General features: G+C 47.8%; 1 protein-coding gene across 1 annotated transcript in view; it reads right to left on the reverse strand.

The window, feature by feature from the left end:
- Window positions 1-26,636, reverse strand: part of Capn2 (calpain 2) — a 49,317-nt gene that overhangs the window by 11,161 nt on the left and 11,520 nt on the right. The window contains exons 3-14 of the mRNA XM_090341135.1: window positions 14,723-14,841; window positions 13,813-13,946; window positions 12,597-12,765; window positions 11,620-11,703; window positions 9,472-9,557; window positions 8,486-8,560; window positions 7,558-7,718; window positions 5,917-6,086; window positions 4,254-4,265; window positions 2,727-2,938; window positions 1,050-1,086; window positions 11-76 (exon numbers count right to left, since the gene is read on the reverse strand). Coding sequence (XP_090197261.1) covers window positions 11-76; window positions 1,050-1,086; window positions 2,727-2,938; window positions 4,254-4,265; window positions 5,917-6,086; window positions 7,558-7,718; window positions 8,486-8,560; window positions 9,472-9,557; window positions 11,620-11,703; window positions 12,597-12,765; window positions 13,813-13,946; window positions 14,723-14,841 — 1,325 coding nt within the window. The remainder of the gene's footprint in view (window positions 1-10; window positions 77-1,049; window positions 1,087-2,726; window positions 2,939-4,253; window positions 4,266-5,916; window positions 6,087-7,557; window positions 7,719-8,485; window positions 8,561-9,471; window positions 9,558-11,619; window positions 11,704-12,596; window positions 12,766-13,812; window positions 13,947-14,722; window positions 14,842-26,636) is intronic.

Below are 26,636 nucleotides of genomic sequence, written 5' to 3' on the forward strand. Positions count from 1 at the left end.
GAACACCTACCTCCCCTGCCAGCTGAGCAAACAACCTCCTGAAGCCATCATCAATGTCCTCCTCATTGACAGCAATCTGGAAGATGCAGAAACAGCAAAGGGTGAGCAGAGGGCAGAGTTGACACTCTCCAGCAAGGTGCAACCCGCTAGTCTGAGGCAGCCTTCCTCCCCCTTCAGAATTTCCTATGTTAGACATTGGGACACAGAAAACTATCCAGTTCCTTGGGCAGAGTTCTAAGGGTGCTGGGTTTGGAATAAAGGACCATATGAAAAATTAGTGGAAAGCATACATGAGAGGGAATGTAAACTCTGGGAGAAGGAGTTACTTTCATTTGTCATACAGATTTCTTTAACAGCTATTCCAAATGGCCTTTTGTGATCTACTCTCACAGGGACTTAGAAGTGTAAGGGCTAAGTGGAAAATTCTGGAGAGATTTCAGCAGCGGCTAGGGAGGCCCTTGGAGACTGTTCAATCTCCTACTGGGAATATACGACATGTGTCAAGCTTTAGCCACTGATTAATCAGTTGTGGAGTCACCTCACGTCCCTGGAGAGAGGGAGAACCCCCAAATCCCTGCCTCTATTTGGAGAAATCTTCTACTTAAATTTGTCAACATAGAGTCTTGTTTGAAATCCCAGAGTTACATCCCTAAATGCCTTTCAGGAGTTACCACTGAATCACATTCTTAGAATTCTATGAGAAATGCTGTCCAATTGTGTTTCCATTTTATAGAAGAGAAAGTTGAGATTAAGTTGGAGGAGTGACGAGAACATGGCCCTGCTTAATGTTGCACTGGTGTCTTCTGGTTCCCCACAATGTCCCCAAATATGGGCAAAATCTGATGAGCAGGGGACCAAAAAACCTTGGCCCAGTGCTGCTCTGGCTAGTGCAGGAAACAGACTCTCAAGATTCCCAGTTTGGGTTGTACTCTCTGTGTCAACCTGTGGTCAGGATGTCGGACAGGCCTCCAAATCTTTGTAGGCCTTTTCAGCTCCTCTGTACTCCTAGGTACCCAGGGCAGAGTGTGGAATTAATGAATTAAAAATACCTCTTCAACATTGGCCTCAATTTCATCATCAACAGCTCTGGAAATAGAAAGAAAATACAAGTTACAGGAAGGTGGGCAAGGGTAAATCAGAAATATTGATAAAAAGGAAGAGCTGTGTTGAAACCCAGCAGGTAAGCAGTGAGGATCTTTGCCAATCCTGGATTTGTGCTTAGGCATCCCCTCAGCAAGCAGAAAGTGAAGCCGAAATGGTCTGTTTGTCAGTTTGGGGTCTCTATGAAGTTTCATAGTCTTTCTTTGTCGGATAAATCTGGGACTCTAGGTAACTCACAAGCTCCTGGCCCTAGGAAGGGCTTTGAAATTGCATTAGAACACACTCTGCCATGTAAAACCTTCGTAGTGAGACCGGTCCATTACCTACTAGTACTGCCTCAGGTGGGAGGGGCAGTGTCGAGCTGTGTGTGACTTCAGCTGCACTCAGGCACTGGCTAGTTGATCCCTGGCCTAGAGTAGGTTCTTCTCCTCCACAATGAGGGTAGTTAAGCTTAGGAGATCTTATTTGGGTGCTAGGATCTTGAACTAGGCTACTACAGGACCTGTCTATAGTGCCCTGTCCCTGGTACTCAGGATTGGAATCTGGCACATGATTAATAACCTGTGATGGGAAGTGAGACAGCCTTGAGGAGGTATAGGAGCTCATCCTGGAGGGAGCTGAGGGCATTGAGCTTTCCTGGGACAATGGTTTGTGGTTATCAGGGCAGGACAGTGGGTGACAACAGTGTCATTCCAATGATATTGCATCATGTCTCCATCTCCTGGCGAGGGGGACCCAGCTGGGAACCATCCTCCCGGGAGCTGAGTGGAAAGGCTCCTTCCCCACGGCAAGCATCAGAAAAAGAAAAGAGCTTTACAGTGGCAGTGATGGTATTCTAGTTGTTGGCGTGCAGCTGCCTAGAATGGAAATGATTTCTCTGTCATGTGCAGTCTTGGAAAATGGAGACTCCATCCTTTTTAGTCTTCTCTTTGTGCTGCAGGAGTAGGCCAAGCATTCATGTGAACCTGGCCCATTGGACATGCTGTATGGGGGGAGGGGGTGTGTCTCCAGATCCTCAACACAAGAGCAAGCACCCAGCACACCCCTCCGCCTGCTCTTCCCCTCTGTGCTGGCGTCCTCGCCGCCCTCCAGTGAACAACCATCCCCTTACATTGCCCACGCTGCTTTTGTCTCAGCCGATCAACTATCCTCTTGTCTAATGTACAAATGACCCATGTGGCAGAGGCCACTGTGAATTGAGGCCACATGGACAGTGGCAGGAAAGTGTGGGGTCCACCAAGAATGGATTCCCAAAGGGAACAGGGGAGAGAGGCCTGCAACAGGGGGAGGTCCTGGTACCACCAAAGTTGTCCCAACTCTCCCTAGACAGTTCCTAGACTGTCTTGGGTAAGCCATTCAAATGCAAGTATTCACCTGATAACTTGAAGACACAACAGTATGAAATGAGATTCTGCAGGTTACTCTCTATCACCTCTTCCCACGCCCCCCGCCCCCGCCACCTCCAAATCTCCAGAATGGCTTTGTCTTTGCCTTTCTCAGTATTCTTCATCCCAAATATCAGTCTCCCACAGACCCACGGAGGGAGGCGGCTATTTCAGAAGAGAGTGGTGCTTGGGAAGAACAGACCAGCATGGAGGGAGAATAGAGAAGGCCCAAGCACCTACTGGTAGTCAGCCTTCTTCTCTGAGAAGATCCGGACGCAGAAGTCCCCGTCTTTGTGGGGCTCGAAGGTGGAGGGCACGAGGATGTACTCGCCCGGGGGCAGCTTGAAGCGGTTGAGCACCTCTCGGAGGTTGATGAACGTGTCAGACCGCTCCCTTGCTCGAGTGGTGAGGAAGAAGTTCTTGCCCAGGTGGATGTTGGTCTGTCCAATGAGCTGATGAATAAGCAGAGAAATGAGGGGAGGTGCTCCAAGCCAGTGGTATTCTTTTCAAATCCCCCAAATAAAAGAATTACAAACTTAGGTCTGGATCATTTTCGATAAAAAGTAAGCTTTCTACCAAAAATAACCAGAGCCACTGGAGAACTCAGAGGCATGAGAAACAAAACCCCCTGCCTACCAGCCTCTGTAGAGATGCCACCATCTTTCCCACCCACACCCCAAGGGACTGTGAACAGGGCTAGAGGCCCCATGGCAGGAATCCAGCAGTTGTGTGGCGTATGACACAATACCAGGCATGCTGGCTTACTCCTATAATCACAGTTACTGGGGACATGTAGATAGGAGGATCATGGTCCAAGGCTCACTGGGGCAAAATTAGTAAGAGCATGTTTCATAAACACAATGAAAAATCTAGGAATGTGGCTCAAGTGGTAGAGCACTTGCTAAGCAACATGAAGCTCCCTGAATTCAAACTCCAGGATCAAGTGTGTGTGTGTGTATGTGTGTGTGTGTGTGTGTGCATGCGCACGTGTGCACACACACACAGATAAGATACAGGAGTACAAAAGGGGATCAGCTGCTAAACCAGGTATATTCTATGTCTGAGGCTACAACTCCACACACAGCATTCAAGGAAGCCTGACACTATGGGCTGCACTGACTCCTGGGAAAGAAACATGCTCTGGGTGTGTCAGGGTGTCCTCTGGATCCACTTAAACAAGTGGCTTTGAGAGTTACTCAGCTGCTATGGTCCTACCAGTTAATACTAACTGTGGGCCTTCTCAGTGCTCTGGAATAATTTAATTCATTCTCAAAATAGGCCAGTGAACTGGATGGCTAATTGGCTGGAAAAAAAAACCTGAAGTACTTTAGAAAGGATGTCACTTGTTGAGGGTTACAATCTGGTAGCAGAGCGTAGGTCTCCTTGTCTGCGCTCACACCTTGTCTTCTGGTTCAATTCACAGGTTCGTCTCCCCTTCCTGATTGTTCTTAGTCACACTGGACTCTGGGACAGGCCTCCTGCAGTTTTAGGACTATGGGTTTCCTCCTCAGAACCCAAACCTGCATAGGCTCTTCTGGACCTGGGAGAGGCTGTGGGCCCCACAGGGATTTCTCGGGCCCCACAGGGATTTCTGAGCTTAGGCCAACAGGATCCAGTGAGCTCTGAAGGGTCCCAGATGGAGCAAGACGCATTCCTCATAGCCATGAATTCTTTCCAAGCTCTACAACAGTCCCCAAGCGCTGGCAGTTTATGCTGTATATGTGTTGGTGGCCTGAGCCCCCAGGGATAAGGACTGATCCGACATACCTCTTCTGGAACCTGCAAAATAAAGGAAGCCCAATTCAGATTTTGGGAAGCAGACAAGGTATGAAAATAACAGCACTGTGACTGACTCCTCTGCTGCCTCTTTTACCTACAGTTTTAGCACTATCACTAAATCATCACAGTAAATGGTGGCTAAGGAACACAAAGCATGTCCACTATACTGGAAAGCAAACCCCAGTAATGCCGTAGATGGTACTACCACTATTTTGAAATGGAGAAGTATGTATATACAAGGACTTTATCATCACCAGCCACCTGGGGCAAAGGCACATCCCACCTTCCAATAGGGAAAGCAAGACCTGCTTCTTGAGGGAAGCAACAAGTAGGGCTAGGGATTTTTTTTACCTACATCTAGGCTGCATTTCCTTCAGCAAGCCATTTCTGATTTTTAGCTCAGTTTCTCACCAAAGTTCCTCCTAACTCTAAAAGCCCATGACTGGACTTTCAAGAGCATGAGGTGGCACAATTCAATTCATAGTTTCTTTGGAGCTATTTTGTCCCAGGCTCACATTCCTTGGCTCCTATTTCAGAGACTGTGAGGACTCGTGGACTAGGTTCATTTTTCACAACTAATGGTGTTCATCCATCTCCATTTTTCAGGTGAGTGGACTGGACTAAGTTCTGTGACCCACTGGTAGCAACCACAGTAGCTAATGAGAGTAGCCCAGGGAGTTTTCTCCCTTGCCACCTTGTCTGGGTCCATGCAAGTGTGCTAAGTAGCAGATATTACCTTCTTGGCAGTATATGCAAGTTCCCATGGTTTAAATATTCCTTTCTCCCCAATGGGTAGCCAGGCTTCCCCTGTGCCTTCATCAAATATGGCCTCTCAAAGAACATGGAACAGCAAGGGGCTCAGCATGTCACTGGGTTCCACCCAGCAAACCTAAATGCACCCTGTCAGCTGCTCATAAGACCTTCCTTGCACCCCATGCCTCTCCCTGTCAACCAAGGCCACAGAACACTGTATACTGTGACCAGAGGTGGAGAAGGACAGGGCCCTCATATATCAGAACAAGTCTCCTCGCCCGGGTCTGGCCCTCAGCCTAAAGGGGGAGGCAGCAATAACAAGGCTGCCCTCTAGTGTGCACTCAACTGAACTTTGTTGTAACTTGGCTTGGAATGAAAGCAGGAACCTGTGAGAAGCCAGGGTGTCTGGGGGAGCAGGGCTCCAGCCAACAGCTCCTTGTGAAGCACACAATGATGCTTTGTTTTCCTGTCTGGAGCTTGCCACAGTCCAGGCCAATGTCTTTGCTGGGCTCTGACCTGCTGGTGGATCAGTCCACCAGGCTGGTGTGGGCCAGAATATTCTGTTCTCGATCAAGTCTCCTCTGTTCTTTGGAATGCTAGGCCTGGGGGATGTGAAAAAGGACATAGAGGTCTGTTTGAAACTGTGGAACTCTCAAGAGGCTGGCAGTGGGGCCCAGGGAAGGGCCAGGAAGGTTCTGGAGATACAGACAAGCTACCGGGACTTCCATGTGTGAGCAGTGCTAAACCAGCTCAGGACCGTGGCTTTGCCTTGGCTAAATTCCCTGTCCATGGTCTCATCTCTAGTTCTGCTTCTGGAATCTGTCTCTCTGGTGGGCCTGAGTCCAGCCAAAGGAGAAGGGGAGAGAGGTAGAGAGCCCCACCCCTGCTCTGCCCATACCTCATAGATGCCAAAGCCAATGGTGTGCATGTCCTCGCCCATCTTTCTCTGCCGCCGCCGGTGCTTCTGGATGAGGCCCACTAGGAAGGTGCAGCCACTCTCCCCATCCTCCTGGTCCTCATCCTCCTCCTCTAGCTTGATCACATACTGAGGGTTCATCCAGAACGTGTCTGCAGCAGAGAGGGACGGAAGGACCCAGTCCTAAGTAGCCATGCAGAGAGTAGGGGAGTTCTGGCCTTGGTCTGGGGACTGGAGACTTCTTAAGCAGGGATAAAGAGGAGGGAAGATGGCAGGAGATGGTGGAAGGAGCAGAAGAATCAGGATGAGCAAGCAGGATGGGTGCTGATGGAGGTGGGCTTTCAAGACAAGATGGCCTGTACTTGAGGAAATTGTTCCTTTCTGCGCCTTCTGAGGCCAAAGAGCATACCAACCCTTAGAAAGGGTGAAGGGGAGGCTGATGGGTTCCTAGAGTTGTCTGAATCTCCCCAGGACAAAAACCGAGGCATTTCTTCTGTAGTTCTCTTGCTGACTTGTCTTAGTGGCCCTCTGTGGCTATCTTCCCCACACAGGACTCTAACAGAGAGGTCAGTCAGACAGAGAGGGGCCAGATGGCCTGACTGAGAGGACGCTGAGGTCTTTTCTCTACATACTAGGTAGTACTTAACCCTCCAGGAAACTTAGAGGCCAGGGACATCATGTATACAATTCCTGATTCTGTGCCTCTTGTCTCTCAGGCCCATTCCCTTACCCACATTCAAGGTGGGTCTAACCTTCTACTTGCAAAATGCATTTTCAGGAAGGATCTGAGGTTATTCATGCTTAAAGGTAATTATGCTAATGCCTTCCTATACTTAATGGGATATTCTCTTAATGGTGGAATTAGAGATATCATCTTGGGTAGGGATTGGCTAGCATGGCCACCCAGGCTGCCGCCTGCTTTTGTAAATTGAGTTTCATTGGCACACAGCCATGGCCATTCATTTCTGCATGGCCGCTTCTGCTACCATGGTTGAATTGAATGGACGCTATGGAGAGTGGATGGCCCATTGGGCTGAAGTATTTACACACAGTTCTTGAGAGGGTATTTGCTGACTCCTGATCTAATGTGTTGGAAGGGTGATTTCTGGGTGGGCTCTGGAACTTCCACTGGGTGTCTGCATACTTGAGCTATAGATATCACTCAGCTAGTCTCAGTCTGATTTCTTGCTCTGTGGGGCTGGAATATACTTGGTTTTCTTATCTGCAATGCAGAATCAAAACATGATTGTGGCCTGCCACAAGTCCCATCAGACTGCCTGGGATCAAATCCCAGTGAGCCGTGTAGCCTTGGGCCTGCCTCGCTCTTTTTTCTCAAAGATGGAGATGATAATCAAGATGTTTGCTGGGGAAGACTAAAGGGAATAGCTTTCATCTATAGAAGTGGGAGCCTTGGCTATCAACATACAGTATATGTTCCAGAATGGCAGATGTCATCAGAATAAGGCCATTTCTAATGGAGGAAGGTGGGTATTACACAGGAAAGAAGGAAGAAAACAAGAGCCCAGTGAGTAGACACTGCCTCCCCAGGGATGCCAGACTGTGTATTGCATGTCTGTTGGGGGGAGGTGAGGGTGATGTGGCCCGGGCAGCCACAGCACTTACTGGGGTAGTTCCTGCAGCCCCCTGCCGTGGAGCCACGCCTCCAATTCCCATCCATCTTGGTGAGCTTCCATTTCTTGTAGCTGTCACTAGTGAGGGTGTCAGGAGTCAGGTTGCAGATTTCCAGGCGGGAATAGTGTCGAAGGAAGTCACCAAAAGACATCCTGGCAAAAGCAGAGACAGAGACTCTCAGTGGAAGATACAGTGGTCAGCCTTGACCTTCCACCAAGGCCAGGCAAGGCCAGGCAGAGTAGCAGCATGTGGTCTAGTGGTGGGTACCAGACCTAGAATTAGAAGGCAATGCCATTTTCTCACTGGGGGTAACTCTGATCAAATTACTGGGCCTCTGAAGTCCAGAGCTTTCATCTATAGAAGTGGGAGTCTGGGATATCAAATAGTATCTGGGTAAACTACAAGCTATATCTAATTGCAGTGAGGCTCAGAATGGCTCATACACATCCAGCTTTTCACTAAGGAACTGGTTTCTGTAGGAGCTGGGATTCATCACTGTTTTCTCTTGGGGTCTGAACATCTCTGAAGGAATTTTTCTCTCAGCTTGCCAATTCTACTGTTGCAGTGGAATCACTGAAGAGCGAATCAGGAGGCTGGGATCTAAGGATTATGGCTCAAGGCTAGATAAGACAGGAGAGTCCGTGAGACTCTCATCTCCAATTCACCACCAAAAAGCTAGAAGTGGAGATGTGGCTCAAGTGGTAGAGTGCTAGCCTTGTGCAAAGAAAGCACAAGGCTAAGGGATAGTTCTCCAGCCCTAAGCTCAATCCTCAGGACCCGTACATACAAAATCAGAACATAAACAACAAAGCCAGAAACGTGTGCTCCGGTGCCCTTCTGGCCCACATTCTTGTTAGCAATTTTCCAATAAGTGACAATAGGGAAGACACATCTCCTCCAGTGTTTCCACTCATCTTACCAGAACTCCCCATCTTCATGTCGTTGCGTCAGTCTTTCCCTCACCTCCGGGTCAACAGTGTTCCAGTTTGGGCAGCTGCAAAGCAGAGGAATGTGAGAGGCCTCAGGAGGGAGTGTGTGCAGGTGGCTTGTCCAGGAGACCCCTCAAAGGGGAGGAGCAGGACCCATTCTTACTTCTGAGGGCCCAGACCCTCGAAAGGAGGGATCACCTCAGTTGGCTCAAACCCACCATAAACTGTTGACAAACATTTGAAAGAAGCAAAACACCATGTAGGGCAAACAAGCAAGAAAGGTAAGAGATGTTGCCTCCTGGATGATGGTGGCAAGGAAGTGTCCAGAAAATGGGCACAGCCTGTGAGTGAGAATGAGGGAGCATCGCTTGCTCCAACTGGGGGCAGCTTGGCAGTTTTTTTTTTTTTTGGAACATCTAAACATCTCAACAAGAAGCTCCTATTACCACACCTGGAAGGAAGTCCCGACAGGTATCCTTCTGCCAAGGCTGAGGCCACTTGGGACAGGCCAGGAACAGGTGCAACAACTGGAGGCACCAGGATGGGGAAGCAGAAGGGGAATGGGGCAGAGGCTCAGTTGAGCATTTGCCCCTAATAGCTACTAGGAAGCCCTGGAGATAAGCTGAGATGCTTGTGCTTCAGTGCCAACTTCACGTCCTTGGAATACAGGTGTCAGGGAATAGGAGTACATTTTTCCCCCTAAGACTGAATAACAGCAGGGTGGATTTGAGCTGGTGAAGGGATGGACCATCAGGTAGGGGAGGAACGCAGGCTCTGCCTGGAGCAAGGTGCCAGAGTGCTAGAGCAGTGTCGTGAGGTCACAGCCCACAGGCCACTCAGTGTGGCCAGGACCTTCAGAGCCTTGTTTCTAAGCACAGTATGTGGTGCTTTGCACTGTGGAAGTAGTTTCCACTCTTTGTGGACTCTTCCCTCCCCCAGCATCCCCTCCCCTCAGTACCCCCTCTCCCTTCCTTACTTGTCATTCCACTTCCCGGTCCACTCGACTTCTCCCCAGGGATTTCGGATGCGGATCAGTTTCTGCAGGCTTCCTCCACTTTCCACCTGAAGGATCAGATGAAAAAAGAGGAGGGAGAGGCTGAGTGCCCATGAGGCCTGGAGTGACTCCTACTACCCAGTGTCGAGCCCACCAGGGAGGGAGGAGCATGATAGAGGGTTTGTGACATCTCTAGGGGTCCAGACCCTTCACTGCTGCCCTGCTTGGGGGAATGGGAATTGAAGTTCCCAGGACCTAGCTTTTAAGAGGACTGGGGTTCTTTATCATTAGCTTGAGATTCTAATACCTTTGCCCCTGTATCTGTGATTGCATGTTTATCCCTAAATGTCAGTTAACTAATTGGAATAGGATATACTTTTGTCACAGGCTCTCAGGGAAGCCTTACCATTTGCTAAAAGAATATGGATGAAAAGCAAATGCAGCATGTAAAAGTTTTGTTTTCTCTTGAGACAGATTCTCTTTTGTGTTGTTCAGGCTGGTCTCAAGCTCCTAAGTTAAGCAATTTTCCTGTCTCAGCCTCTTGGGTAGCTGGGACAAACAATCTGCCACCCAGTTCATCTATGAATCTTGGACTGAATCCTCATTGGAGGTGAGTAGAGGATTTTCTGGTGGAAGGCATTAAAAGGATATTTGGGGTAACTGAGAAAATGTTAGCTATGGACTGTATATTAGATGATGGTGTGATGTTTATTTTCTTGGCATGATAAAAGTCAGCCCAATGTAAGAAAATACCCTTATTAATAGTAGATTGATGCTGAAGGTTTTAGAAGAGAAAGGTCATAGTTTCTGCAACTTGCTTACAAGTGGCCAGGAAAAGTCCACACACAGAGACAGTGCAGCCATGTAGCATGTACTTAAAAAAAAAGTTGATGGGGATAGTGGGGTTTGCATGTTACTACACTGTCCTTGAACTTTTCTATCAACTTGAAAATTTTCAACATAAAACAATGTGGAGTTAGGTTACAAAAATCAAGGTAGCCGGGTATTGGTGGCTCATGCCTATAATCGTAGCTGATCAGGAGGTTCAGATCTAGGGACTGTGGTTTGAAGCCAGCCTAGGCAAGAAAGTCCCTGAGACTCTTATCTCCAATAAACTATAACAACAAGAGCAAATGAGCTAGAAGTAGAGCTGTGGCTCAAGTGGTTGAGCTCTAGCCTTGATCAAAAGATGCTTAGGGATAACACCCAGATACATACACACACACACACACACACACACACACACACACGCACGCACGCATGCACACACACACACATGCACACACACACACACACCAAGATAAAAAGAACTGAAACATTAGCTGAGTGGTCAAGTATGTGTTTTAGACATACAAGCCTTGAATTTGATCTCCAGTACTGGAAAGAAATAACAAAGTAAGGAAAAGAGAATGGGAGGCACAGAAAGGGAGGGACAAAGGGTAAACAAATGTACTATAGTACTCACTAAATACTATGTTGAAAATGAACTATACAACTTGTGGGTGGGGGATGGGAGGGGAAAAACTTGGAGAGAGCAAGGGAAGGGATGACATTATTCAAAATGAAATGTACTCTTTACCTGACTTATGTAACCCCTCTGTATATCACCATTATAATAATAATAAAGAATATAAGAAACAAAAGAAAAAGAAAACCCAAGTTAAATAAAGAATACTGGCAGTGCAAAAGTCCTGGGGTCAGGTCTAGGATGAGAATTAACACTGAACCTGGACTGCTTGATAATATTTGTAGTAACAATGGTCCCAGTTGCAAGCACAGCAGACGCTCATCACATAAAACAATATGAGGAAAGGAAGAGAATCCAAGCAACTTTGTCAGGTGACTACTGGCAAGAGGCAGAGCCATGGATGTTTTTGTGAGGTCAAAGGTAAAGGGATTTTAAGGACTGCAAAACTGTACAGATATGAAGCACTGTTTTTGTTTTGTTTTGTTTTAAGTTGGTCCAGAGTAAAGAATGTCTGAGGGCACCTCTGCAGCTAGCAAGAGGCAGAGTGGCATCGATTCAGCTTGGTCTCTGGCATGGGCCCCAAGAATGTTAGGCTGTTGGGAACAAGGGGCCCCGAGCTGAGTTATTCCAGCTAGGGGAGCAGAACCCCTCTCCTCCATTACCTCCTCAGCTCCAGTGACCGAGTATGCATGCCCCTTCACCAGCTTCTGGTATGTGACAGCCTCGGAGTCCGCAGCGCTGGTGATCTGCAAATACAGAGAGTCAGCTGTTATTGCACCCCATCACCCATGTCCTACTGCCAGGGGACTACAGGCAACAGTGCAGAGGCCAAGTCTGGGGGTAGGGGGTAGTCTGCTTTCAGTGCTGTCAGGAACCACCAGGGGTAAGGTGACATAGATGTCCACAGAGGAAACACAGAGATAGTGCCTTCACTCTCCTTGGGGTAGGTATGCAGGGTTGCACCCTAGAGGGAAGGCCTCAGATGGCCTGAGGGTGCAGGAAACCCTCAAAGAACCCCTGTCTGTCCCAGCCCAGCTGCATGGCTTTGTGCGATGGGGATTTCTTTTTTCTTTTTTTGCAATGGGAATTATTTTGGAACATCTGAGTTCAGAACTGGCTTCCATTGCATTAGAAACACTGCAAATCCACCCCCTTCCTGCCATAGGTAGCTTTTGTGGGGGACAGGACACAGTACATCTTCCATCTCCAGTCCCGTGGTAAGTTTTTCCTGGAACAGTCATTAAAGGAAATAATTCCTTCTAGTTTCCTCTGAAATCTTTTCCTAAATCCATCAATTGTGGGCTCACGATGGAGCCTTGGAGATGGGAAGTCCAGCAGAGGGCAGGCTTTCTCAGAGAACCTTGGGTCTGGGTGATTCCGTGTGGGGATAAGAACAGGAAATGAATGGGCCGGGAGGGAAGGAAAGGCTGGAGGCCCATCGCCCCACCAATTGTACCCTCAGACAGCTTTGGCTGATGCCTAGCAATCCTTAGTTCCTAACAAATGAAAGAAAATATGACAGACAAGCAGTGCGTTCATGTGATTTGGGGGGCGGTAGTTTCCAGGGGCAGGACCTGTCCCCTGCTGAGGACAGCTAGAACAGACTGGAGTGCGTTTGGTGAGGGCAGGGTGGACTTACATCAATCGAGCAGCCAAGGAGAGAGCCTTTCTGCAGCGCCTTCTGGATGATCTTGAACAGGTTGGGAGGAGGGTTCTTCAGCTCATACCACTCAGCAATGCCTCCTGTGAAGTCCTCGAAGCCCTCGGTGGTGGCGCCCCCCGAGAGTGCTTCATAGCACCCATTGATTCTAGAGGAGAGGAAGAGGTGCTGCTCCTACCACCGGAGCTGCTAATTCCTGGGAGACGTCATCCCTGAACGGACCACCTGAGACCCACTCCAATAAGTTTGAGCTCCTGACAGCTCTGCTCTCATTCTCCTTGGTTTGTCTCCCACTTGGGATGCCCAGGAAAGCAAGGACCGGTATCGCTACAGTTACTATTTCCTGGGAACTTTGGAAGAACCCACTGAACCTTTGAGTTAGAAGAGCTTCTTGATTAGTTGATCCGCTTTCCACTATTGATTCTTTCCACATCCTGCCAGAAGCCGACTCACTAACAGGCAGTTTGGCAATCAGGGCTTTGAAAGAGAGAGAACAACTCGATAATAAAAGCAGTTTCTCTGAGAAACAAGCCATGTTTTCTCATGGGCATTTGACTCCAGGCTATCAATGCTGGGGGATGAGGCTTCTCTAACTCCAGAACTTTGAGCTTTGCATTCAGGTTCTCTCTACTGGGGGTGCGATCATGGGGCTGGAACAGAAATCCATTTGCCGCCTTAGAGCTGGGTCTCCATGAAAGCAGCTCATGCATCACAGCCAGCTGAGGCCCTTCTGGAGTGGGAGACATGCTGGACCTCAGACAAACTTGATTTGGGGCAAACTGTGGGAAGCAGCTGGGAGGAAGTATAGAAAAAAACAAAACCAAAAACACTTGCCACTAGCCATGCCAATTTTCTGCAATGGGTAATTTTGCCCATCGGCATAAATTCTGCAGCTTTTAATTGATTAAAAATAAAAGAAGTTCTGCCAAAGAAGCCAAGTTCCTTCTCAAGGTCAGCAGAAAGTCAGCCTCATAATCTTTCCCTGTGCCCCTGATTCAGAACACCAATGATGATCCTTGATCAGCACATCATGGGGCCTGCATCTGCATCTCAGAGACAGAGCTCAATTTGGGCCCAAGTGGTCCTTTTATAGAACAAGCCTCTGCTCAAAACAGTCCTTGAATAGTTCCTGTTGTTTTGAGTCCAAGGTGGCAGGGACAAGCCATGGTCCTTGGGGGAGGGCGAGGTCACTTACTTGGCATAGGCCTTCTCCAGCAGGGCACTCCAGAACTCACTCCCCTCGGCTGAATGCACGAAGAGCAGCTCCCCGTCTTTGGTGGGCAGCCGGTCATCCACCACCACCTCCACCCACTCACCATACTGCCAGAACTGTGGGGAAAGCAGGGAGGGGCATGCAGGCAGCTGGAGGAGCTGCCGGCAGCCCTGGCATCCGAGCCTCAGCTGCACCTGGCCCCCTCCTGCTGGACCTCTTGCTCTGGGGCCCATGGTCCCATCCTAGGGGAGATGTCCCCTCCTATAAAGGAAGTCCTCAGAAAGCTCTTGGGGACAGAGGATCTTGTCTGTGTCTCTTTTAAACAACAACAGCAACAAACAACAACAATAACAACAAGCAGTATTTCACCAGGTGAGGAGCTATAATCCTAGCTACTCAGAAGGCTGAGATCTGAGATTTTCAGTTGGAGCCAGAATAGACAGACAAATCTAATTAACCCCTCCCCCGGAAAGATGCCAGAAGTCGAGGAAAACATGCCAGAAGTTGAGGAATGATTCAAGTGGTAGAGTGCCAACCTTGTTCAGAAAAAGCCAAGCAAGAGCACAGGCCCTGAGTTCAAGTACTGGCGCTAAGTAAGTGAATAAAATAACAGTATTTCTCATTTACCAACACAAGAAGGGGAAAATATTACCATTGGATCTCAAGTTTCAAATAATTCACTTTTTAAAAACCTGAGAATGACTTCCTGAGCAGCCTGCTCCACCTCCCTCCTTGCAGGTCCCTAGAGGCCTTCCATGGTCATCCATGGTCTTACATCTTGGGTAGGTCGAGAGCTTCCTTAGCAGAACAGCAAGGACTGAGAGACCCACCCAAGGGGGCAAGGCCAAGTGCCCGGGACTCATAGAAAAGCCTGAGACAACCCTTACATTACCTGGAAGCGGAAGATGCCAGCATAGTTTTCCTGGAAACTCTGGTCTAAGGGGACAACTCGGGCCAAGATTTCTTCATTCAAAGTGAGGGAGGCAATGGCTGCCAGCAGCCAGCAGTCACCTAAGAACAAGGTACAGACAGCTCTGATCAGGTCTGGGTACATGGAGGCAGACATGTTACTTCCCCACCTCTATTCCGTCTGTCCTCATCCGATCGTTAGGCTGGAGGGGCATGGGAGATATTTGGCTGGAAATGCTGAGGCGGGGATGTTATGTTGAACTGGTGGTGGGCTGAGCAGAGAGAAGTTCATTCTCTGAAAGATGCGCACTGAACTGTGTCCTCAGAGCCCAGCGCTGTGCCAGACACACAGAGTCATGATTGTCTGTGGAGGGGGAATAAATCCGATTGGCAGAAGCAGCTTCTGTGAAAACAGGCTTTGAAGGGGGAATTTGAGTGGTTTGTGACAGATGGGGAAGGGTGGAATGTCAGGCACATCCAGAGACAGGGAAGGATGATAGCAGACAGGGGGCCACAGGAGTATGGAGCACTGTGGATGGAACAGGCACGAGTCAATGTGCAGGATGTTAGAAGGGGAAAGGGAGCTGGGCTCAAGTGGTTGAGTGCTAGCCTTGAGCAAAAAGACTCAGGGACAGTACCCAGACCCTGAATTTGAATCTTAGTACTTGCACAGGAAGGAAGGAAGGAAGGAAGGAAGGAAGGAAGGAAGGAAGGAAGGAAGGAAGGAAGGAAGGAAGGAAGGAAGGAAGGAAACACAGAAGCAAGAAAGGGAAAGAAAAAAGTTGAAAGGAACATTCTAAATTAGATGGTCCTGTTGACGCAGTTGTGACTGCACACAGCCCTTTAGGTCTGGATATGCTATTTAAAGCTGTGGTGGGTGGGGTTACATCCTCCCTAATTAGTCAGCAGGTAATCAAAGGAAGTGAAATTCTTTTGCCCCTGAAACTGGGTGGGTTGATTCACCAGTAGCTTTCGTCTCAACAATCTTTTGCTCTCCTACTAACAGGGATGGCCCTGCAGTCTCAGTCTGACTTCTGCCCCCAGTTCCAGGAGGCCTGGGGCAATCTATACTGATGAGGTGCCATGAGCTTAACCGGGGTTTCTGGGAGATTGGGCAGGTGCCCTCTTCGGCACTGTGTCTATAAAAGATGCATGGTCTTTTGAGCTGAAGTGATCTAGCTACCTTGGAGGTGTTGTCTGTCTGAGAAGGGTTGCTGAAAGATGTAGAGAGAGAAACTAAGTCCTGGAAATATCACTTGTGACCCTGAATCAAGCTGCACCTGAAGCCAGATCTGCCTTGGACTTTTCAGTTATATGAACCGATAACTTTGTTTCTTTTCTCATGATGCAGGGTTACAAGTTCCTGCTGCTTTGCTGGGGGAGCACATGGATACAAGCCAGGACTGAACACCTCCTGTCTTCCCTCTACTGAGCTAGCTAAGGTCTTCCACTTCATTATTTTATGTATTGCCCACCACAGCTCGGTGAGGCAGTGCCATTACCACGTCCTTCTGAAAGCTGAGCACACCAGGGTGTGGACAGCTCATGGCACTGCTAGCACTCAAACAGCTACGGGTGAAGGTTTGCAGGTAGGGTTTCACTGGTCACAGATCACAGAAATCATGTTTGTGGTTAGTAAGGGCATTAGATAACTAGAAGCTCTGACACTCTGAAGATACAGCGTTAGAGGGGAAATTCAGCAGTGGCCATTTTTAGCTTTGGCTCTGGGAGGAAGCTGCAGAGCCTCTGATGGGTAGGAATGGAAATCGGTCTGAAGGATATGGAAATCTAACTTCCACATGGTGCTTTTAATGGACCCCATAATCAAAAAAAGACAACGCTTTTGCCTTTTCCGAGCATCAGCCACCCGCCCCGACCTCCAAGTGTGTTCTGCTATCTATCCTGAGAACCAGTTCACTCTGCATCAGTTGTTCCTGGCATCATGAGCCTCTGGGCAGTGCATTCTTCATTAACACTGGCTCTCTAAGCATTGTGTACGATGTGAGCTCTTCTTTGACGGCAATGCCTGTCAATCTCATTTTCATTGGTATATATTTTTTCTTTGAGATTTTCTTGGAATCCTGAAACTGCTTAGATTTTAGTCTGTCGATCACAGCCTTTATGTTACAGTGGTTCCAACATAGGGATTTTGGGGACAGGAGTCTTGAGGCAGTTTCTTCCTCCTATACCAACTCTCATCAAATCCAGGAGCATCTGCCTAGAGGCTTCCCAGGTCTATTGGATCCTGCTTTGTCCCTTGGTCGCCCGAATCCATGCTTTTACATCAGCCATGTATAGCGCAACACATAAGGACTGTGGGGCCTGTCCATTGCAGTGGTAATCTTGGAGGAAACTGCCAATCATGCTGCTATTCAGGGATAGTGACTCTGACCGAATGCATGAGGAATTGGCTTCCGTTGTGGTACGTGCTTTTTTTCTTTTGTAGGTCAGTGTTCAGATTAGATCTGTGTATCTATCTCCAGTTACAGCTCACCACCGGTCCTGGATGCCTGGTCCACATCTCAGAAGTCAGCGGCCCAGCTTCATGGCTTCTTGCTTTTTCTGCCTTGTGTTTCAGAAGTGCATCTCCTGCCTGCCTTGCAGAGGGGGCAGCTCTCATCTGGCCCACTTTCTTCATGCCTTCCTAACTTGCTTCCTCTGAAATGACTCAAAATTTTCAAATGCTCTTCTTGAGATGAAGTTACCACATTGAGGTCACATGTCCTAGAAGGGGCAGGGTCTTGACCTCTCTGCTTCTACCCTACCTCCTTTCCACCAGTGGGACTTTAAGAACTTACAAGTGGCTGACATGTATATGACAAAGAACATTTCACTAGACCTTCACTAAGTCTGTAAGAGATGATCATTGTTATTAACACCTTTTCAAGAAGAAGAAATTGAAGCCTGGGAAGTCAACAGAGAAAAGAATTTACAGGTCTGGCAACAAATCGTCTTGAATTTAAGCCCTTAGTTTCAGTTAAGCATTATAACTTGATAGTGATTAACTTCTTCAATGAGAGACCTGGTAGGAAAATCCAACTGTAACTCAAAATTGAAATGAAGGAGCAACTCACTAGCAGCTCCCTTAAATCCTATATTTTAATAACTAAGGACTTGCTAGCTCAGGAAATATAAGAACACATCATCAACTCAATGTAATGCAAGTCACCAGGACAACAGGAAAGCATATCATTGCACAGCAGAGACAATGACATTAAGACTACAGTAAAGGCACGCAAAAATAAGTTTCATGTGTTTTTCCTTTGTTTTATTGAAATAGTCTCACTATATGACCTAGGCTGGCTTCAAACCCAGAATCCTCCTATCTCAGCTTCCCTAGTGCTGGGATTACCGATGTGTAACCCCATGTCTGGCTCAAGTTATGTGCATCTTATAGTTAATGATTAAACAATTCTACCCATTTTCCAAATTCTGAGTTAAACGAGGGAGTCAGAAAGGCTATAAGAAAAAACATTTAGACAGGTACTGCTGGCTCACACCTGTAATCCTAGATGCTCAGGAGGCTGAGATCTGAGGATTAAGATTCAAAGCCAGCCTGGGCAGACAAATCCAAGAGATTCTTAGCTCCAATTAACCAGCATGAAGCTGGAAGTGGAGGTGTGGCTTAAGTGGTAGGGCATAAGCCTTGAGTGATAAAACTGAGCAAGAGCAGGAGGCCCTGAGTTCAAGCCTCAATACAGGTACACACACACACACACACACACACACACACACACACACACACACACACACACACACACTTTGATTTCCAGTAAGCCTGGAGTATCTGAAATCCTATTTCATACTTGGTTTCTTTCCTTTCCTTTAGTATCCGCTTACATAAGCTTTCTAGTAACATCGTGGTGGTTATAACGGTTCATATTCATGAAGGCTTGCTCTGAGCCAGGCCCCATGCTCAATGTTTCATACACACTCCCAAAGTCTCAGCTCATTTCATTGTCATGAAACAGTTCAGGATAAGTGCTCTAATCCTCTTATTTCTTAGGTGAGCACACAAGTGTAAGAGGTCAAGTGGTTCACCCCAAGGCCTGGCTAGCGAGGGCCCATTGCTTCTGCTTGTGCATTTGTAGCTTTTAATGTGTAACCTACATGGTTGGCTGTGGCAGGACTTCTGTCCTTCATCGGAATTTGCACAGGGCTCACTTCAAGTGGGTGTCTATCTCCAGAAGCAAGTTTCTTTCCGCCCAGCATCTGTTGAACAACCTTCTCAGTGGTGGCCTCCTTCTGTCCCACTCTTCCCCTCCAAGTCCTTGGTTCCCCCCAACCAAGGTCAGAGTTGACCTTCCCCAGAAAAAAATGATAGAAGCATTTCTCTTCTGTCCACTCCCACAGGACAGGTGCTATAGTTGAAGTCCAAGGAGTTGCCTCCCAGCAGAGCCTGTTTGGGCCAGTTACAATCAGTTCTGAATAAAACTAGCCACTAGTTTGGGCAGGGCTTGATAACCAGATTAACTCCAATACTGCAAAGCATTTGTGGCTCTAACTGGTTTTAGTAAGAAAGCTCCAAAGGGCGGCTTCAGTGACTGAGATCTGTGGAATGTTGTCCTATGAGTGGGGCTTGTAAAAGAAAGATCTATATGTTTTTAATTTTATGAACCTGTGAAGGACTCTTGACTGCAGTAAATGTTATATTCCCTTCTGTACATCTAGATTGGCTTTATTCTCCAATTATACAGGAAGAAATAGGCAGGAAGGACAGGGGAGCGGCTCTGAACATAACCCAAGTCCTGCCTTCCTCTTTGGGTGAGTTTTCTGGTTGTCCTACAGGTACAATGTCTGTTTATGTTTGATTGTGTTTGATTACTAATGTGTGAAGATCGGGCCGTGTTCTGCTCCAAAGTTACCCCGTATTCTATGGAACAAGAGCATTGAGGCTGTACCTTGACTTGAGTGATTGCCTTTTATAGAACAGCAGTTTTGCAGATTATGGCTCACACCTATAAGCCTAGTTACTCAGAAGGCTGAGATCTGAGGATCATAGTTTGAGGCCAGTACAGGGGAGGAAAGTTCTTGAGACTCTTAGCTGTAATTAACCATCAAAAAGCCAGAAGTGAAGATGTGGCTCAAGTGGTAGAGCACTAGGCTTGAGCAAAGAAGCTCAGGGACAGTGCCTAGGCCCTGAATTCAAGTCCCAGAACCAGCGGGCATACACGCACATGTGAGCGCACACCCCTACACAGAGTCACACTCTACCCCTAGCAGTTTGTTCCATTTTGAGTGTAAATGCTGAAGGCAAATTGACTCTACCTCTTACCACTTGTTCTTGTAAGTAACAAATCATCTCTCATTCACTATAAACCATGGTAAATAATTTCTTTCTGTAAATAAGACTATCACCTATGACCTTATCAAATTAAATTGGGAACATATGGACTTATCGGTAATATATATATATATATCTTTATATCAGAAAAACCAAGCCTAGGCATTTATTTGAACATACCAGACCAGTGAATAATGCGGATAGAAGAGGAGAACCTAAACATTGGGTCCATCAACCCGTCACATCATCCCTTCCAGTGCATGTGTCACAAACTGACAGTTGGCAAACTTCCTTCCAACTCTGACCCCAGGGCTCCAGCTCAGTACATTCTTCCTTCTTGACATGATTCTCTTGAATTGTGGCCCATTAAAATGTGGTTCATTAAGACCCAGTAAGCCTGGAACTAGCTCTGCACTTTGAATCAGCTCTGTTCCTTGATACCCAGTGCTAAAACAGCTGTATGCCTGGGCTCCTGCTGTTAACATCTTATCTAGTCATCAGCAGTAACTGCTTGCTCTTTGTATTATATTAGCTCTCTGTTTTTGCTAATCCTTAATGCTCCTTTCAATTACTCTTCCTTAGTCCATTATGTAATGTATATGTCATTGGGTGAGGTGTATTTATATGATTTAAGAGATTAGTATTAGTTATTAGGATTGGAATAAAAGAAACTGGGATTGATTACTAATGGTTATGTTTGATTAACCATTTGTGGAAATCAGGCTGTGCTCTGCTCCAAAGTTATTCCATAGTGTATGGAACAGTGGCTTTGGCTATAAAGTAAAATCAGTAGTACTTGGCGAAATAAGCCAACATGACTGAAGTAGCTTTGAATTTATTTAAATAATTTATTGATGAATATTAATTATACAAGTGAATTTACTGTTATTCACTAAATTTTGACATTGTAGATAGAGACAAATGTGTCTGTTTCTGACACGATCCTGGCATAAACAGTGGAAAATCTGATTACTGCATTTATGTCAAATCTGAAAAAATGCCTTCAGAGGCCTGAGTTCTGGACATTGGTGAGCTGTGATTATTTGCTCAGTTGACACCCTCTGTTTGCCCTTTACAGCTGCTTTATGCCCTCTACCCAGCTTTCTGCTCAGGAGCTCTCTCAGTGAGCCTCACTGGGTTCTATGGGCGGTGGGTGCTGGTCGAGTTAAGCCAGTGCCCATCCTGGAGACCAGAGCAAAGGAGAATGAACTAGGACATACCTTCCCTGCCTCCTCTGAGCCTAGACACCAGGGCCCAGCAACTCAAGATGGTACTGTATAGGGTGCATTCTTGGTTCTAGGATCCATTCTTGGTTCTAGGGTTCTGACAACTTCCCCCAACTCACAGATCTGGACCCTCTTGTGGGAGGAGCTCAGTTCTGCTTCCTTCCTTGATTCTGGAAAGCTCCTTTCCAATAGTGTTCTGGGCTCCTCGGACTAGTTGGCTAACCCTGGTCAGTGGTTGACCTTTATTAACAGCTCCCAGGGTACATGAAAATCTGTCTTCAAGGGCTTAGACAATCATCTACTCTTAACTTTAAAACCGTCTACAAAGACTCATTATCATAAAAATGCCTTTTCCTGTGATCATGGTAAAAATAGCATTAGATTTTTTTAAAATCAGAATTTAGCTGATTACCAAGTTTATACGGAAAACAAAATATGAAGTCCAGATAAAGTAAATTTTTTTTAAAAAAGAAAGGACCAGGTATGGTAGGACATACCTGTAATCCCAGCCCTTAGGACGCTAAGTAATCAGCTACAGTTCAGCTCTAATCAATTATTCAAAAATGCAAATCATAATAATTGGTCCACACTGAAAGAACAACCAATGAATTGGCTCATCCCAGCGTGTCCTCTCAAATTCCTCAATTTGAGAAGAAAATATATTCCTTAGGGGGGAAAAGTTTTACAGTTAAATACTTTGGGAAAGGTAAAACAGACCAGGATAGGCACAAGGATTTTGTTCTAGGAACTCACATGGTCATTTTCCCAGGGGGAAGTTTAGCTTGACAGCTTAAAGTGCTTCCTATAGAAGAAGCAGTGGGGCTGGAGGTGGCGGGTGAGATTTTTCATAGCTGTTGGGTAGCAACTATTTAGGGCAGGTCCACCTACCATAGCCTTAGTTTCTCTCCTGGTACCTCTGGCTTCAGTTTATCTCCACAGTTGGCAATCTTCCTTTTCTTTAGGCCTGGGCTGCTTTCCTTTACAGGCTGTGTTGGGGGTGTGTGTGTGTGTGTGTGTGTGTGTGTGTGTGTGTGTGTGTGTGTGTGTGTGTGTGTGTGTGTGGTTTGGTTAAGCCTGTGTTTCTTGGGAATGAGGTGAGGTGCAGGTAAATAGTAGATTCTGGCTTGGCTATTGTATGGCTGTGACTCACCATCTGTTGTCTGTCTTTCTCATCCTGGGAACTAGACACTGGCCTCTGTCTGTCCAGTGCTCTGGACATGGGATCTAAGTGCCAGGAGCATGTCCTTTAGTAGGTATGTTGGCTATGTCCACTCTTAGCCTGGAGGTTACAGGTCTGCTCAGTGAAGGTCTGGACAGCCAATTCTCCACAGACAGACTAGCCACTCTCTCAGCCAGGCCACCCAACCTCAGCTCAGATTCTTTTCTAAAAGATACTCCATCTGTGCAGCCTAAGGAGGAAGAACCACTTCCCACCTTGTTCACTCTCTGGGAGAAGTCTGCTTGCCGCCTCCTACTACAGAGACTGCGGGGCCTTCCTTCCTGCCACCCCCCCCACCCCCACCTGCAGACCTCAGCCTTCATCGAGTCCCAATTCCTAATCCTGCCCATCTCCCATATGTAGAGATTTGAGTTAGGCTGCAAAAGGATGGCTTGGCTTTCAAAGCTCTGATGTACAAAAGACTGAAAACAGGTTTGGGTGAGGAAGAAGGGGGATGGGAAAGGCAGATTTCTAGAAGTCTGGAGACTTGTTGGAAAGAAATCACCCAGGAGAAGTAGTTAAGGGTCTCCAAATTAGACTTGTCCTTTTGTTACTTTGCTTGTGTTGGTGCTGGGGGGCGGGGTAGGGTGGGTGGGGGCGGGGCTATCTCCAGGATGTAAAGAGCAGGGCTTCCTGGAGGCTGAGTTCATGTCTGGTCTCTCCAAGATCTGACCGTGCTGGATCTATCTTTTGCTTTGCATTCCATCTAGCACTTTCCCACACACCTGTCTGCCTGAGGATGCGCCAGCCTCAACTCCACCCTCTTGGGGTTTCAGAGACTCAAGGCTCTTGGCTGCCCTCTCTCTCCACTGTGGCTGGCTCTATTCCTGGACCCAGCCCCTTGGGATCTCCCTTCCTGGGTACTTTCCTCCCCCAGTCCCTGCCCTATCTACATTGTGTCCCAGGCTGTCACACTGTGCTGGCATGGCAGGAGATCAACAAACTAGATGGACAGTCTGTCATTGACCCTGCAGGCTGAAAACTATGGACACAGTATAGAACTAGAGGTCATTCCAGACAGGGGCACTGGGTAATCTGGGTGAAGAGCAACCCAAGAAAATGGGCTGATACACCTTTGTGAGCTGTACCTTTGATAGGCGCACTGAGGAGGTCTGACCAGAGTTGCTGGGAATACCCAATTGTCTGAACTGGATTTGACCCTGACCAGGTCACTGGGGTGTGACCCTAACTGATTTGTTTTCTTTTAATGTGTAAACTTTGGCCACCTTTGGATCTGCTGAATGGACATTTTATTATCCTGAACTTCTAACAAAGATGTGTTGGGGAAAGTGTCCAAATGAGGAAATTAAGGTAAAAATTGAGCTCTGGTGAGGTCCAGGCTACAGATGTATCTATCTGCTCAAGGCCCAAGTGTGATCACTGGGGAGTGGGTGTGTGGGGGGAGAATCTCTCCCCCTTCCTCCCCCCAACCAAATTTCCAACCCAGGAAGTTGAGATCCCTCTTCATGCCCCTCAAGATGCTGAACCCTTGGTCTAAGAACTGCTGGGTCCTTACAGTCCCGTCTCTGCTTTGTCTCTTCCTGGTTCACTAGGCCAGAGGGGCCTTCTGGAACCACCCCTCCTCTTTCCCTCCCTCTCTGGTCCTCCGGTATCTTCAGTTTGGTCATCACTCTCCTGGAGGCCCTGGCTATGGGTTCTCTAGTGTTTATTACATGTGGATTTCTCGACTGAGACAAACCAGCATTTGAGTCTTTCCTTACCCATTTGTTCAACAATTGTTTAGAGATATCCTCTCTGCTCACCCTAGGTACTCCCTGAGATTATTTGGGGACTGTTGTGCACATGCCTCCAGGGGCCCACCAAATCTCAACTTCCTTAGCCCTTCACAATTTGTTTGGCAGAAGCAGGAGTTTTAGCTGTTGGGCACAGTGGCCTCACCCTTGCCACTCACTCAGGCTGCCTGGATGAAAAGACTGGTTGTCTGCAGCTGGGCAGGTTCTCCTAGGGCCCAGCCCTGGGCACCTGGTATTCACAGTCTGCTCTCCATCCATGCCCACAGGACCCTGGCAGCACAGACCATGCCGAGGCCCCCTCCCCACCCTGCCCCAATGGAACTGGAGCATTCAAATGAATCCTATGAATAGCTTCTTTAAGCTCTAAGGCCCTCTTCTAAAGATAAATCCATTCAGGGCCATGCCGGGGAATTTCCAGAGCCATGTTTCCCACCTCTGCATGCCGAGCTCCAGCTCGGGGCACAGGCCGCAGACCTGGACCTCTGCAGGGAGTGGCCTGTGGCTGGGTTACTCATGTTTTCGCCTGTTGGAAAGGTTTCCAAGAGGAGGCATAATATTTGTTGTGTGTTTTTCTCTTTCTTCAATGATTGCCGATTGCTGTCTTTCCTTCATAAACAGGAAAGCAAAGCAGACTTGGGCAGCACCTCTCCCCCACTCCTCCCCTGGGAATCCAAGACAGTGCTGAACTTTTGACAAAGGTCCCAGCCCTGGCTTGTCACACTAGAGGGCAATGGCCTGTGGACAGTCCCAGAAGGATGCAAGTTCTGTAAGGGCACAGAGACTGACTGGCCACCAACTGCTTCAGCCCAACCCAGCCAAGGGGAGGAGTGAGTTACAGCTCTAGCAACTCTGTGCTCCAGTACAGAAGACATCACCAATCACACACTTCCAACAGGCCAGGGAGCTTCTTTATCTTGGGACACCAAGGCCAGGGCCAGCCAGGCCACTCCCAGGAGACCTCTTCCTGACTCTGCACCCTTTAGTTTCCTCTCTCATCCTAGGTCTAATTCCTGGCAGCACCTGTCTTCCTAATGCGGTCAGGCAGAGCTGTCCCTTCCTCCTCTAATGTAGCCTAAGCTTCTGGGCTGTTGATTCACGCCTCTGAGGCACATCTTCACGAGGCCTAAGAACAGCCTGCATGGACAGACCAGAAGGAAACATGGTCGATAGCAGTGAGCATTGGTCTGGTCAAGGAAGATTGGCACTGAAGGGTGGAGGGGGTGGCTTAGAGAAGAAGGTAGGGTGAGATGGGTGGGAGCACTTTCAGGGGAGAAAGATGGTCAGGGTGGAGACATTCAGGGGGTGGGAATGGGTCATCGTCTAGGACAGACAGGTGATGAGTAGGCTGTAGCTCTACTACTTGAACCACAGCTCTATTTCCAGCTTTTTGCTGGTTGATTGCAAATAAGAATCTCACAGACTTTCCTGTCCCAGCTGGCTTCAAATGGCAATCCTCAGATCTTACCCTACTACATGGAAAGCATGATTGACTTGAGCCACTGATGTCTGGCCTCTGAGGAAACAAGCAAAAGCTCCTTCTCCTACTTTTTCCTTTGGCACCAGACCCTCCAGACACAGTAAAGCATGTCCATGCACCTGCTGCTTGCAAAGTGCCCAGTCTGCTCCCTCAGTGCAGACAATATATCCCTTCTCTCCACTCCTCTAGCCTCAATCATCCTTGGGAACTCAGCCTTTTGGGGGACTCCTCTTAAATTCATACTGTTTGCTTCCTTTGTGGCAAGGGCCACTACATCCCAGCTAACCTCCACCAGAGCATGATCACAACATATTTAATTCATTTAATAGTTTGTGTGCACACCTTCCATGGGCTCTCTGAGGATGGGGTCCCTGGAAGCAATATCCAAAGAGAATTAAAGATGGGCAGACATCAGAGCAGGAATCCAGCTGAGAATTAAGGCTTGTCCTACAGATAAATGGGGGGGGGGATAGGAGGAAAAGGAGGCTGGGGGAGGCAGGGAGACACTTGGAGAACCTACCACAGAAAGGCCTGGTTGGATGTGGGGAGGAGAGGCTGAGGTAAGAGCCCTGTGTGAAGAAAGGACTGGGTTTTCATATTTCATAGGCCTCAGCCCCACGGTTCTTCCTAAGGCAGGCACTTGATAAAGCTCCTTGACCAGAGCACAGAGGCAATTGCCAGCCTGTGTATTCAGGGCTCTTGGGCAGCTCAGAAATGGATGATGGAGTCTAGGATCTGGCAATCAGCTCCGCTACAGAGCCTCCCAACCATCCCTCCAAACCATGGTGGGCTAGTGTCTCAGCAGCCTTCAGTCTCTCCTGGTAAAGGACAAGCAAGCCACCATTCAAAGAGAGGAACTGTAGTACTTCCAAAATGGCAGCAACTGTACTGAACTCACATATTCTTCTTTTCCTCCACAATAGGTAAACTAGGAGTC

This window comes from Megascapheus bottae, chromosome 10 (assembly GCF_031878675.1).
Source record: "Megascapheus bottae isolate mThoBot1 chromosome 10, mThoBot2.hap1, whole genome shotgun sequence".
Taxonomy (NCBI): domain Eukaryota; kingdom Metazoa; phylum Chordata; class Mammalia; order Rodentia; family Geomyidae; genus Megascapheus; species Megascapheus bottae.